Source organism: Trichosurus vulpecula, chromosome 9 (assembly GCF_011100635.1).
Source record: "Trichosurus vulpecula isolate mTriVul1 chromosome 9, mTriVul1.pri, whole genome shotgun sequence".
Taxonomy (NCBI): domain Eukaryota; kingdom Metazoa; phylum Chordata; class Mammalia; order Diprotodontia; family Phalangeridae; genus Trichosurus; species Trichosurus vulpecula.
In genome coordinates, this window is record NC_050581.1 from 78,721,898 (window position 1) to 78,734,589 (window position 12,692).

At 39.2% G+C, this 12,692-nt stretch overlaps 1 protein-coding gene across 2 annotated transcripts in view; it reads left to right on the forward strand.

Annotated features, from left to right (window-relative positions):
- XPO6 (exportin 6) overlaps positions 1-12,692 on the forward strand; it is a 127,026-nt gene that overhangs the window by 104,436 nt on the left and 9,898 nt on the right. For both annotated transcript variants that reach the window (XM_036737805.1, XM_036737806.1), the window contains 5 exons: positions 3,575-3,667; positions 5,903-6,047; positions 9,611-9,757; positions 11,126-11,315; positions 12,432-12,587. In XM_036737805.1, coding sequence (XP_036593700.1) covers positions 3,575-3,667; positions 5,903-6,047; positions 9,611-9,757; positions 11,126-11,315; positions 12,432-12,587 — 731 coding nt within the window. The remainder of the gene's footprint in view (positions 1-3,574; positions 3,668-5,902; positions 6,048-9,610; positions 9,758-11,125; positions 11,316-12,431; positions 12,588-12,692) is intronic.

The following is a 12,692-nucleotide window of genomic DNA, read 5'->3' on the forward strand; positions in this document are numbered from 1 at the left end:
AGGAATAAATTTGTTCAGTGATTTTCTGATTATTAACATCAAGTGAGGCATAAAACAAGGCGATATATGCTTACCATAAGTGTTTGCTCTTTCCATAGAGGATTTTTTTGCACAGAGCTCAAATGAAACTAGAGATTCACTATAGATTATGAGGCCCTCCGGATGTTCATGGATGACATTGTAGTTGCAGCAAGCCTGGGAACATTGCAGAGCTTTCTAAATGAGATCCATAATCATTCAAGTTCAGAATCTTCTAGCTAGCCATACAGGCAAAAGCAAAATGATCCATTGTCTTGACTACAATGTACAATTTAACAGGGCCCAAAATTGAACAGTAGGGGAAAAAAGGGAGTGCTGGATTTCCTTTTGGAAATTGGCTAGTTCCTTTAGTGATCCCAAATAGCTCCCTAATTCAATAGCCCAGCTATTTATCATCACTGTTCTATTGCTGATGGATAACTTTCATGGAATACTACAGTCTTTGAAGAATTAAAGTTGTAGGCTACCCCAAAGGCAGTAAGGAGGAATGTGGTAGGTATAACTAAGTAATATACAACATTATACCAACAGATTACTCAGGAGAAGTGGCATAGTCAAGTCAGTAAGCATTTCTTAAGTGCCTACTATATATCAGGCATTATACTTAAGCAGTGAATACAGAGAAAGGAAAAAACAGTTTTGCTTTGAAGATGCTTGCACTTCAATGGGAGAGACAACATGTACACATCAGTGTGCAAACAAGATGTATTCAGGAAATACTCAGTAGAAGGAAGGTGGTAGAACTGAGAAGGATCTGGAAAGACTTCTTTTAGAACAGGCCTGTACAACCTGTGGCCCGAGGGCTGCTCATGCCAAAGAATTTCCTTTACATACAAAGGATGTTTTCCTCTCCATTTTCATGGGCCGCCCGAAATCCTTCTGTGTGCCACAAGCAGCCCAAGGGCTTAAGTGGCCAGTAGGCCGCAGGTTGTACAGGCCTGTTTTAGAAGGTGGGTTGTTAGCTGGGACTTGAAGGAAGGCATGGACATCAGGAGGCGGAGATGAGAAGGGGGAGAATTTTAGACCTAAGGGGCAGCCAGTGCTAACTATCAGTCAAGAGATGGGTGTTTTATACAGGGAACAGCAGGGCGATCATTGTCACTGGAATGCAAAATACGTGGCAGGGTGAAGACAGGAAAGAAGGTCTAAGAAGACTAAGAATTTTATATTTGTTCCTAGAGGTTGTTATAAGGATCCACTGGAATTAATTGAATAGAGGGATGACTTGGTCAGATCTGTGCTTTAGGGAAATCAATTTGACAGTTGGGTGGAGGACAGTCTGAAGTGGGGAGAGAGAATTGAGGCAAGAAGAGCAGACCAGAAGACTAGCCACCAGAAGTCCAGACCTGAGCTAATGAGGGTCTGCACCAGGTGAAGAGAGAGAGAGAAGAGTGTGAGAGAGGTTCTGAAGTAAAAATCTACAGATCTTAGCGACAGATCGGATATGAGGGGGTGAGACGGAGAGCAGTTAAAGATGACACCTTGGTCGTGAGCCTGGGGGCCTCGGAGAATAGTGGTGCTCTCGACAGTGATAGGGAGGTTAGGAAGAGAGGAGAGTTTGGGGAGGGGTGAATAAGTTCAATTTTAGACATGCCAAGTTTGAGATGTCTATGGGACATCCACTTTCAGAAATCTGATAGTTCGGATGTGAGACTGTAGGGATGGAGGAATTTTAGTTGATGGTGAGGACATTTTAGGGGTTATAAGGCAGAATAAGAGAGGAATGACAACAGATTGTGATCAGATAAGGGAATTCAAGACTTAATGAGCATGGATTGGAACACTTGTGAGTGATGGCAAGATCAAAGGCATGACCCATTTCTGTATGTAGCTGAGGTGGAATGGAGAAGTAGGTCATGAGAACTGAAGTAGATTGAGGAACTGGGAAGTTAAGGTATTTGAAGGATTATCATTAAGTATATTGAAGACTCCTAGTATGAAGGCAGGAGTTAGAGAGGAGAAAAAGATTATGAGCCAGGCACTGAATTGATTGAGGAAAGAGTTGTCTTGAAGGTTGGTAGATAACTACTAGAATCTTGACTGAATGGTAAATATAGGTTGAGTGAATTTCAAAGCAGCAGAGGTTACCAAGTGATAATGGTAGAAAGAGGGGAGTGGAATCAGTGATATTCCCACTCCCACATCTTGGCCAGTGACTAGGGCTGTGAGTAAAAGTATTGGAAAGGATGTCAGGAGAGAGCCAGCTGTCAATGAGTACAAGACAATGGAAAGAGTGAGAAAGGAAAAGGTTTGAGATGAAAGCAAGTTTATTACTTAAAGAGCACAGGGGGGTAATTTTGGTATGAGACATTGGGGGTTTGGCTTAAGGGGGGTGGGAATAAGTAGTCCGTGCAGGATGGGGGGAGTCAGAATCACTAGGATAGAGAGGGTGGGAGTTTGTTAATAATTGAGGAATGAGTAGGTTGTCATCATCTCTAGGAGGGGTCTGCATAGAGTGCTCCAAGGGCATAAAGGATGTTGTCAGAGAGCGACTTTATCTTAAAAGGAAGTGAGACAATCATGTAGTGAAAGGGGAAGAATAACAAATAGACAGCTTATAGTGCTCCTGTGGCATCCCTATGATGTCAGTATAACTAGAGGTAAGCCTCCAGCATGTTGGGAGGATTAATAGGAGGATGTCCACAGTTGATAGAAAACATGGATGGCTTGCAATCTGCTTGGTTGGTGGGAGTATACCAGATCTAAGTATTAAAGAAGTACATTTATAAAGTGACAGCATAGAGAAAAATTTAAACAAATCCAGCATACAGTTTGCTATCTTTTTCATAAATTCTTAATTTATGATTCATAGCTCTTTTTTTTTCTTTTTATGGCTTCAAAGAAAAAATAATAGATGCTTGGCTTCTTTCTCCTGCTTCCTTAATTTATTATAAAAACTGCAGGGCTTTTGTTTGGTTTGCCACTTAACACCTTTCTCCCTTAGTTATCAGAGGGAGAAGTTCTGGAGGGAAAAAAAGTCATTTTTTTTTTGTCATTTTCTGAAGAGAAACGGAAAGGCTAGGTGCATATCTCATGTCAGCAGGGTAAATACTTCTGGCTGTCTCTTCCCAATCAATAGGTAATAATTTTCCACTTCAGAGGAGAAAGAGTTTTTCCTCTTTGGAAAGAAATTTAGCTACTGTTAGAGTATTTACTGGTAATTTGTATGCAGTGTTCCCCCTAGCAACCAACAGTTTTTACAACTTGTCTATCATAAAGATTAAAATGAAATCTAGCCTTACTATTGAAACTCTTCTAAAATATTCAGTATCTCTTTTAGGACAAACCATTTTCAAACAGCATTTAAACAGAAGACAGTTTATTAAAGAGATTTAAAGTTTTATAATGCCCCTATGTCATACAAAAATGCCTACTCCTATCCATTTAAACTCAACAAAACAGCAAATTTAGTCATATTTTGACTTCTGAAAGCCATGTTTAGTATCTTATTAGGCCTGTTATTCTGATAAATGTAGAGTAATGTAGTTAGTTTTTTCACTATTGATTTCTATTGGTCTGCTTTTTTCCCCAACAGATTGGTTAAAGTAACCCTATATGGATCCCAGATAAAATTGTACAACATTGAAACTGCTGTGCCATCAGTATTGAAACCTGACCTCATTGATGTGTGAGTGTGGATATTTTTTTTTTTTTGCTGTCTAGATGTAAAAGTTCTGTTTTTTAGGTATAAGATTTTCTCTGACAGGATTCTCTTTTTTTTTTTTTTTTTTTGGAGGAGGGAAGGCAGGGCAATTGGGATTAAGTGACTTGCCCAAGGTCACACAGCAAAGTAAGTGTGTCAAGCGTCTGAGGTCCAATTTGAACTCAGGTCCTCCTGACTTCAGGGCTAGCGCTCTGCTCACTGCGCCACCTAGCTGCTCCGCTCTGACAGGATTCTTACAGGGTCCAGTGCAGTCAAGGAATGAAGGTGGGGTGGGGTGGGGATGAGAATATTAAGTACTCTGCCCCTCTTCACTACATGTACGTTTGTGGCTCAGGTCTTTTCCTCCCCTTTCCCTCTTTCTCCTTATCTTCCCTAACCATCCTTATCCTATCTCCTTCCTTTCCACTTTCTAGCCTTCTTGCCTCTCTTTCTGTACTTCCTTTCCTACCTCCTCTTCTCCTTTCCTCCCCCTTTTCCTTTTTCCTTTTTTTACTCTCTATCCCTCTCTTCTCTGTGTTCTCTCCTTGCCCTTCTTACTCCCTTCCCTTTCTCTTATTTTCTCTCTTTCTGTTCCTTTTCCTCTCCTCTTTTCATTCTTCTTTCTTCCTCTTCTTCTCTGCCTCATCTTTTTTGCTCTCCTCCCTCCTCTTCTCACCTTCTTACTTTCTTTCATTTCTCCCTTTACTACTCCTACTTCCCTCTCTATCCCTCTCTACCAGTCTTCTTTCTTCCCTTTCTCTTTCCTTCCCATCTTTGCTGAGGGCATATGTCACATTCCTTTTCTGTGTCTTGCTACCTTCTTTACTAGCTTTCTGGATTTGGGAAGTGTGAAGAGTATAAATGCTTGAATTTCTCATGTCCTGGGATGGATAATGACTTTTAGTATTAGTATATCCAGCTTTTAAAGAAATCTGAAGTTAGACTCATGGAAAATAAGATAGTATTTCTAATGGTACTTTGATTTGTCTTGACCAAAGATTTATTTCTTTCTCTTATTTCAACTGAGATATAGATCTCATTTTAATAAATCAGTAAATACTAGCTAATGGAGGCAGAACCATGGGACCAGTTGGTGACAATTACAGGGAAGTGTATTTCAGCTTAATATAAGGAAGAGCTTCTAAAAAATTAGAACTCTCTATAAATGGAATGGGCTGCCTTTTGTGGTAGTGAACTCTGCATCCCTGAATACTTTCAATTGATGACTGGATGAATATGTTGGGGGATGCTTTAGAGAGGATTTATGCTTTGGGTAAGTTTTGGACAGGTAACTCGTGAAGTTACTTCTTAACTCTAAAATTCTGTGAATCTAGCTTCTCTTTCCCCCAGGTTTTCCAGGTACTAACCTAGCACATTTATAAATTTATATTTGATACATTAAGTAAAATCTTCAGATTGGAAAAGTAGACTTTCTTATCTCTTTTCTCTTCAGCAATTTATTCTTATAAGTAGGGTAAAGAGCACAATTATCAAGCTGATTCTGTACACAAAATAACTAGAGTAGTGCTCCAACTTCCAGAAATTTCTATACCCCTAATGCTTATATTTTCTTTAAATTGCTTTAAGATGGTAATTTTTAAAGCCTCTTTTGTTTAGTGGGTTTTACCACTACCTCCACTTTCTGGAGGAGGACATAATAATACTTTTTATTTCTCTTTCATTTGTTCATAATCATTTAACTTTAATAAGGCACAATGCAAAATCTGGAGAAAGTAAACCTGGTGCCATCTTCTAAAATATATCATCTAGCTGGGAGGAATTCTGAACTCCAGAATTTTCTTTCTATTTTTGTGCCTTAGTAAGGTTCCTTTAAACACCTGCCACTTAGGAACTGTAATGAAAGCTGATTTTAATTGTTAATTAATAATATTGAATAGCTGGGCTACAACTGTTAATGTGAAATTAAGCTAGTAATTCTGAACATTATACATTTTTTTACAAGTTATATTATATTTCTTTGTAATTTTACCTTTTCTTGATTATTACACTGTAAAGGGTCCAGCATTTTTCATTTATTTGGTGCTACATGAAAAGGTAACAGATTACCTCTGTCTCTGTCACATGTTTTGAAAATAGATTTTAATGCTACTTTTGTAAAATAGAAGGTCGATAGAATTCCTGTCCCACAAGAAAACTATTTAGTTGGTGATAGATTATTACCATAAGCTTTAAAATGTAGTCTTCTTTCTCTTTTCTCAGTCATGCTCAGTCCCTGGCAGCACTCCAGGCTTACTCTCATTGGTTAGCACAATTTTATAGTGAAGCTCATCGACAGAACCCACAACAGTTCATCTCGCTGGTCTCCACTGCCATGGAAGCAGTCACACCTCTTATTAGTTCCAAGGTATTGAAACAGAGAGAGCCAGTTTTGGCTCAGGGTTGGGAGTCAATAAAATATTATTTTAAAATCCACTTTCTATGTGGAAGGGTCAAAAACTTTTGCAGAAGGCCAGTAATTTCAATAAATGCTTATGTTGAACACCTGTGTGTGTGCACTTGCGCATTTGACCCAGATACATGGGTCCTTACATTTATGTATATAACATTTTATAGCTTATAGGTACTTTGTTCAGAACAATCCAGTAAGGTAACAAGGTAGTGTTATTCAGGTTAAGTACTCTCCCCTGGGTCTCAGAGCTCGTGTTTGGGAGAGCCAAGGATGAAAGTCAGGTTTTCTTACCCTGGTGTTTTTTCTACAAGTAGCCTATACTGCCTGTTGAGGCCTGTATCTTCTTGTTGGCCTTCACCTCCTCTGCTAGTCTCTGCTAATGTCTGAACAGGGAAAGGCAGCAGTATGTTCATGCTCAGGATAGTATGATCCACCTACAGTCATTATTTAGTCTTGAGCGGTCTATTTTAAGATTTCTGCAAAAGCATCTTATATTTTTTTTAAAAAAGGAGTACAGGTAGGAAGGGCCTGTGTTTAGTTTAGCATTGCACATTTTCCAGTAAATATCTGTTAATTGGATTTGACAGCTGGATATAAGGAATTGGATTTATTGTTCTCAGAACTTTTGCTCCTAAATTCATATTTATCCAGTAAACATTTTTTCCGCTGAAGGAAAGCGTGATAAAATGTAATCAAGGAAGTATAATCACAGATGGAAAATGTTCAGTTAATAGACTTTTGGCATTAGGAATGTTCTCTTAAAAACAAACTCATGCATACAGGTACAGTAAAAGACTTTCTCTCTCTATAAAGATGTGGTTACTATAAGAGTAGAAGCATTGTATTAGGAACTATGGTAGAAGCAAATGAAGCCTATGAAACAAAATGAGATAAGATTTTGATTAATATTTATTTTTAATGTCAAAGTTGTTGGTATTTAATGACTATCATAAAAGACTTCAGTCTTGACTATTCATTCTTGGCTTGTATCGCTTTTATTTTAGAATGTGCTTAGAAATGACCGTCTTTTCCTATGGGATTATTAAACTCTCGTTAAAACTTCGTTGTTGGTTTGAGGCTGGTAGAGGGATTGAGGAAGTTGTGCAGTGGCATCACGGTAGCAGCAAAAATAATAGAGAATATGCTCAAGACTGCTTCTCTCACCCACTTCCCATGCCCTTAGACTAAGCCAAATGAATGGGTGCCCACTGGATAATAACGAGTATAGCATTAGAGGTAGAGTGAACAGAAGGATACTTTCTTGGGTGGTGCCAGAAAGATCTTGTCATTTTTCCTGTTCTGGGTTAAGAAATGGTAGTCCCTGTTACCTCAAAATGTCCTGGGACTTGGCAACTGTAATTCTTTCCCATCTCTGGTATTTACCTTTTGAAGTTTTATCCATCTTTCAGGATCCATCTTGAGATATTAGAGTATAAACTCCTTGAGACCAAGAATTGGGTCTTAGTTTACCTTACCCTAGGGCCTTGCAAGTCCCTATGTCAGGACTTTGTGGGCCCATGGTTGGAGTTTGTAGACCCTAGTATTGAATAATGGATCAGGATTATCCTGAAGGTAGATTTCCAGTGGAGTGCTGTAGCTACTTCTGTCTTTGGCTCTGTTCTATATTTCCAAGGACTTAATGATGACATAGCATTGTTACCACAAAGCTGTGAGAAATAAATACAAAATTGGGATCCAAAAAGATCCCAACAGATTGGATCAGTGGTCTGAATCTAAAAGATCAAATTTAATAGGGATAAATATAAAGTCCTGCACTTAAACAAGAATTGGATAGGCAAAATATAGTTAGGTGGTAGTTTATGTGAAAGACCTGGGTGTTTCTGTGGATTGCAGGATCAACATGAATCATCATTGCGATAAGGAATGCTAGACTGTATTAGTAGATATAAAGTCCCCCAGATAAAGGAAAACGTGAAGATCCCACCTTCTTTTGGTCAAGTCACATATGAAGTATCCAAGTCTTAGCACATTTTAAGAAGAAGATCAGTAAGCTAGAAGGTGATAATAAAAAGTCTTGAAGGCGTGCCATAGGAAGGATCGTTTGAAATGACTGAGATTGTTTAGCTTGAAGAAGGGAAGACTTAGGGTTGAGAAGGTAGAGTGTTACAGAAGTGCTGTCTTTTTTGTTTGCTTTCTTATATTTGAAGGATTGTCATGTAGAAGAGGACTTATGATTAGATTTGTTTTGCTTGACATTGGAGGGCTAAATTTTATAGTAGCCATGACAGGGAGATGATTTTTGGCTTAATCTAGGGGGGGAAATTCTCGTAGCAGTTAGAGCTGTTCAGAAATTAAATAGGCTACCTCTGGATGGAGTGTATTTTCAGTTTAGATGATTATTGTGGGAAATGTTTTAAAGGAAATATATGCTTATTTTTTGGACTAGATCTCTCAAATCCCTGCTAATTCTGAGATTGTGTTTTAAGTGTCTGAACTGAATGTAAATGTGGCCTCCCTTAGGAAAACTTTTCTTTCCACCATAGCTAAGCGTGACATTTCCTTCCTTTATTATTTGTCTTTGCCACTTACTTGGGCCTTACCATAAAATGACTTCTTGGTTTTTTTTTTATGTATATCGCTGTATTGTATTTGTTTTATTGCTTCTCCCCTCCCCCTAATGATTGTAAATATGGAGTATAGGGACTGTCTTTTGCTTCTTTGTAATAACTCAGTAGTTACTGATTTTTCAGTCTATCCCATTACCCTATGGACATGTAAGAAGGCCACATTTGAGTCGATTATCAGGCACTTATCTAGTGCTTACTATTAGTAAAATTCATTATAAGTACTAAATTTTGTGAGAAAAACCTAAGAGAATGTATTTGAGAATGGGGGGAAAAGCCCAGGAATCAGAGAAGAATAAATAGGTTATAATAAATTATAAATTGTAAATGAGTGCAGTTGAAACATTAACCTGGAGAGTGATTCTTGGATGACATTAGAGAAGATTTCTTAGAGGAGAGGTGAGTTTTGAACCCCATCTTTGAGGTTGTGCACTACGTAGAGAAGGTCATTGCAGGCAGGGAAAATTAACCTGACTAAAGGCAGACAGAGTAAGATGAGGGTTGTAAGGTTTGGCTTCATTGGAACAGAGGGATTTTGATGAGAAACTATCAAGAGGTAAGGTGGAGTGGGAATCTGGTGCATAGTTGAGATGACTGAGTGTTTATATTTTATTTTAAAGTTTATAGGGAGTAAGATAAAAAAAGGGCGATTGAAAAAGAGCCTGGCTATTTTGTTCAGGGTGAATTCCAACAGGCAGAAATTTGTGGCAGAGACTACTGAAGTAGTCCAGGTGTGAAGTCAATGGAAATGGTGAGGAAGGGTAGAATCTAAGAGAAATCACAGAGGAAGAATTTCTTATGATTTGAGAGTTGTGTTGTGACGTTATAATTAAAATTTGGTTCAGGAAAGAGCTTACAGTGTCTCTTTTTAACATCCTGCCCTGTATCCAGTTCTGATAAATGGAATTATTGGGTGCTGTCATTCTTCCTTAGGTACAGGAAAAGTTGCTCTTGTCTGCGTGCCATTTACTGGTCTCATTAGCCACTACAGTGCGGCCAGTCTTTCTCATCAGCATCCCAGCAGTTCAGAAAGTATTCAACAGAATCACAGATACCTCTGCTCAGCCACTTGTGGACAAGGTAAGAGTTGAGATAAGTTCTTTGGCAGGATTGTGAGGACTCTTGTCCATAACTTTAGATAAATATTTACCTTCATATCTTCCCCTAAAAGACTACTTTTTGCAGGTTGTTTGGGTTGAACTGCTAAGGTGATCATATTTTAGTTTTCTTCCTAACCTTAATCTATTTAGAAAGTTCTGATTGGGGAACAGGCTCATACAGAGAAATTTGGCATCATTCTCCTTCAGAAACAGTTATTTTGATCCCAAATGTGAAAGTCTTTTACGCATCCTGTATGTTACACCATGGTGTTTCAACAATCTGGTTAGCAGCTGTTGTGGGGGCGAAAGACCAACACAAGCCCAACAACAAGAACGCTACCAGCATGCTGCAAAAGCACAGGTTCTTTTGATCTGCTTTAGTAAGGAAAGCAACGTTAAGGGATTGACCAGCTTACTTTAGTTCAGCATACAAATATCATTCACTTAGCTCAGGGGAAAGGACCAGCACCCTGAACTTCAGAGCAAAATACAAAGAAAGTACAAACGTTGACAGACAGACCTTGTCTGATTCAAATCCCAATACATAGTTACCAGGGTTTAACAAAGTCTCAGCATCTGGGTTACAGGCTGGAGGGCTCTTAGCTATGGGCTGCCCGGAGTCTCTGCATCAGCACCACCACGAGTGAGAGCCCTGAGCAAATGGCTCTGTCTTCTCTTCTTAAAGCATTTCAGACATCATCAAACATCATCTGAATGACCAAAACTTAGTCTCCTATGATTGGCTCTGGAGTTAGCACCTCCCCTTAATTAGCCCCACCTTAGTTACTAATCCACACCCACATAGATTTTACACCTAATAGCGGTTTGGGCCTGGGGCTTAGCACCTAGTAAGACTCAATGAAATACACTGAATTACTCAAAGGAAACAAAAGCCAAACTCTTCAAGGACACTTGGTTGAACTAAGTGCTGAGAGCCCATTTTGCTTACCAACACACATGGTCTGATTTTTGAGACTGATAGATCTCAGACAGGCTTATGAGAAGGCTCAATCTAATAAACTATTACAACTTGGAGCATTTTGGGGTGCAGGGGGAGTGGGATGAGAATCTTTAGCTACAAACTCAAGGAAATCAAAGGATATTTTCTTTGAAAATCTGCTAACAACATTGTATATAGTTATCCACTTAGAGAAAGTAATAATTTAAGCTAGGAATATGATAGTTAAAATTTCCTACTTGGACAATTCCAAAGAGGCAGGAGGAGAATGAAGTCTTTATGTATTTGCATTACTTGTTGAAGTCCCATGTGTGTGAGTCTGATGTCAGTGTGTGCTTGTGGATTCCCATACTTTTTTATACATTGGCTGTCCATGGTTGCCTTTCTTAGGCCCAGGTGTTGGTATGCCGAGCCCTCTCCAATGTACTACTGTTGCCATGGCCAAACCTCCCAGAAAGTGAGCAGCAGTGGGCAGTGCGTTCAACAAACCATGCCAGCCTCATTTCAGCTCTGACCCGAGACTATCGCCACCTGAAATCCAGTGCCATTGCCCCACAGAGGAAGATGCAGCTGGAAGATAGTAAGTGTGTTAGATTATTGGTTAATAACCATAGTGACCTGATGTCGTGCTTATAGTTTTCAGAAAATTTTTACGTCAGTGCTCATTTGATTCATATAATTGACTTGGAGGCTGTGAAGAAACAGATATATCTGTGTTTTATGGAGGAGGAAACTGGTAGCCAGAGAGATCAAAGGATTTGCCCTGAATCCACACAACTAGTTTAGTGGAAGAGTTATCTACCACACCATTTTACCTGCACAATTGTCTGAATAAGGAGGATCTGTGGATTAAAAACCTAGAGAGTTGATAAACTCAAGGGAGATGGATTTCTTGATTAGTGTTCATGGGTTTATCTTTTCTCACACTTTCTCTTTAGCTATTGAATTATATAACATCTACTTAGCAAAGGCTAAATTTAGAGGTATAAATAGCCAGGATCAAGTAAGATCATCTATTTCTGGAATATACGCTGAACGTCAGTATCTGCCAGGATTGAAGGTACTGGATGTAGAGGTGGAAGGGACCACAGAGGCCATCTAGTCCAACTCTGATTTTGCAGATGATGAAGCTAGGGTTTAGGGGGTTAAGTAGGGAGATTAAATGATTTGTCTGTTCATATGGGTTGAGAACCCCAGAGAGAGGATTTGACCCTAGCTCCTCTGACTCTGGAGCCAGTGCTCATCCTCTGAACCATGCTGTTATGTAGATCTGAAAGAAAAAAAATAAATGTATGTTTACTGTACTCTTGCCTAAAATAGCTACCCTCTCTTTTGAATTGACTTGATTACCGCTGTATTCATGTCGATATCTGGGTTTCTGCCTCCTTACGGGTAATTTTGGTATTTTTCCTGTGGACTGTGTTTTGGTGGGTGGGGTGCAACAGAGACAAATGAGCTGAGCAGGCACTGAGAAGCTAACAGGTAAGTTTTTAGAAATGGATTGCAGTTGAGTGTGTGTTTAATATATTTGTCTTACAAGATACATACCTAGTCAATAGAGACTTGATTTGTTCCCATAGAGAGGCTGCTGAGTGAGTGTTATACCTGATAACTGAACTCTTTACACTTCCCCATATTCCTTACTTGGTCTGTCCTAGGAACACATCATGACTTGTAATTTAATCTTGATTTGTAGCCAAAGTGATTATCCACCAGACACTTAGTGTCTTAGAAGATATCGTGGAAAGTATCTCTGGGGAAGCTACAAAGTCTCGCCAGATTTGCTATCAGTCGCTGCAAGAATCTGTTCAGGTCTCACTGGCCCTCTTTCCAGCTTTTATTCATCAGTCAGGTATGAATGAGCTCCAAGGCTTTCAGTGATTTATGGGGCTGATGAGAATGAGGGCTTAGGACCCCTTTGAAGAAAATGGGGTTAGTACAAGTACAGTGCTTCAGC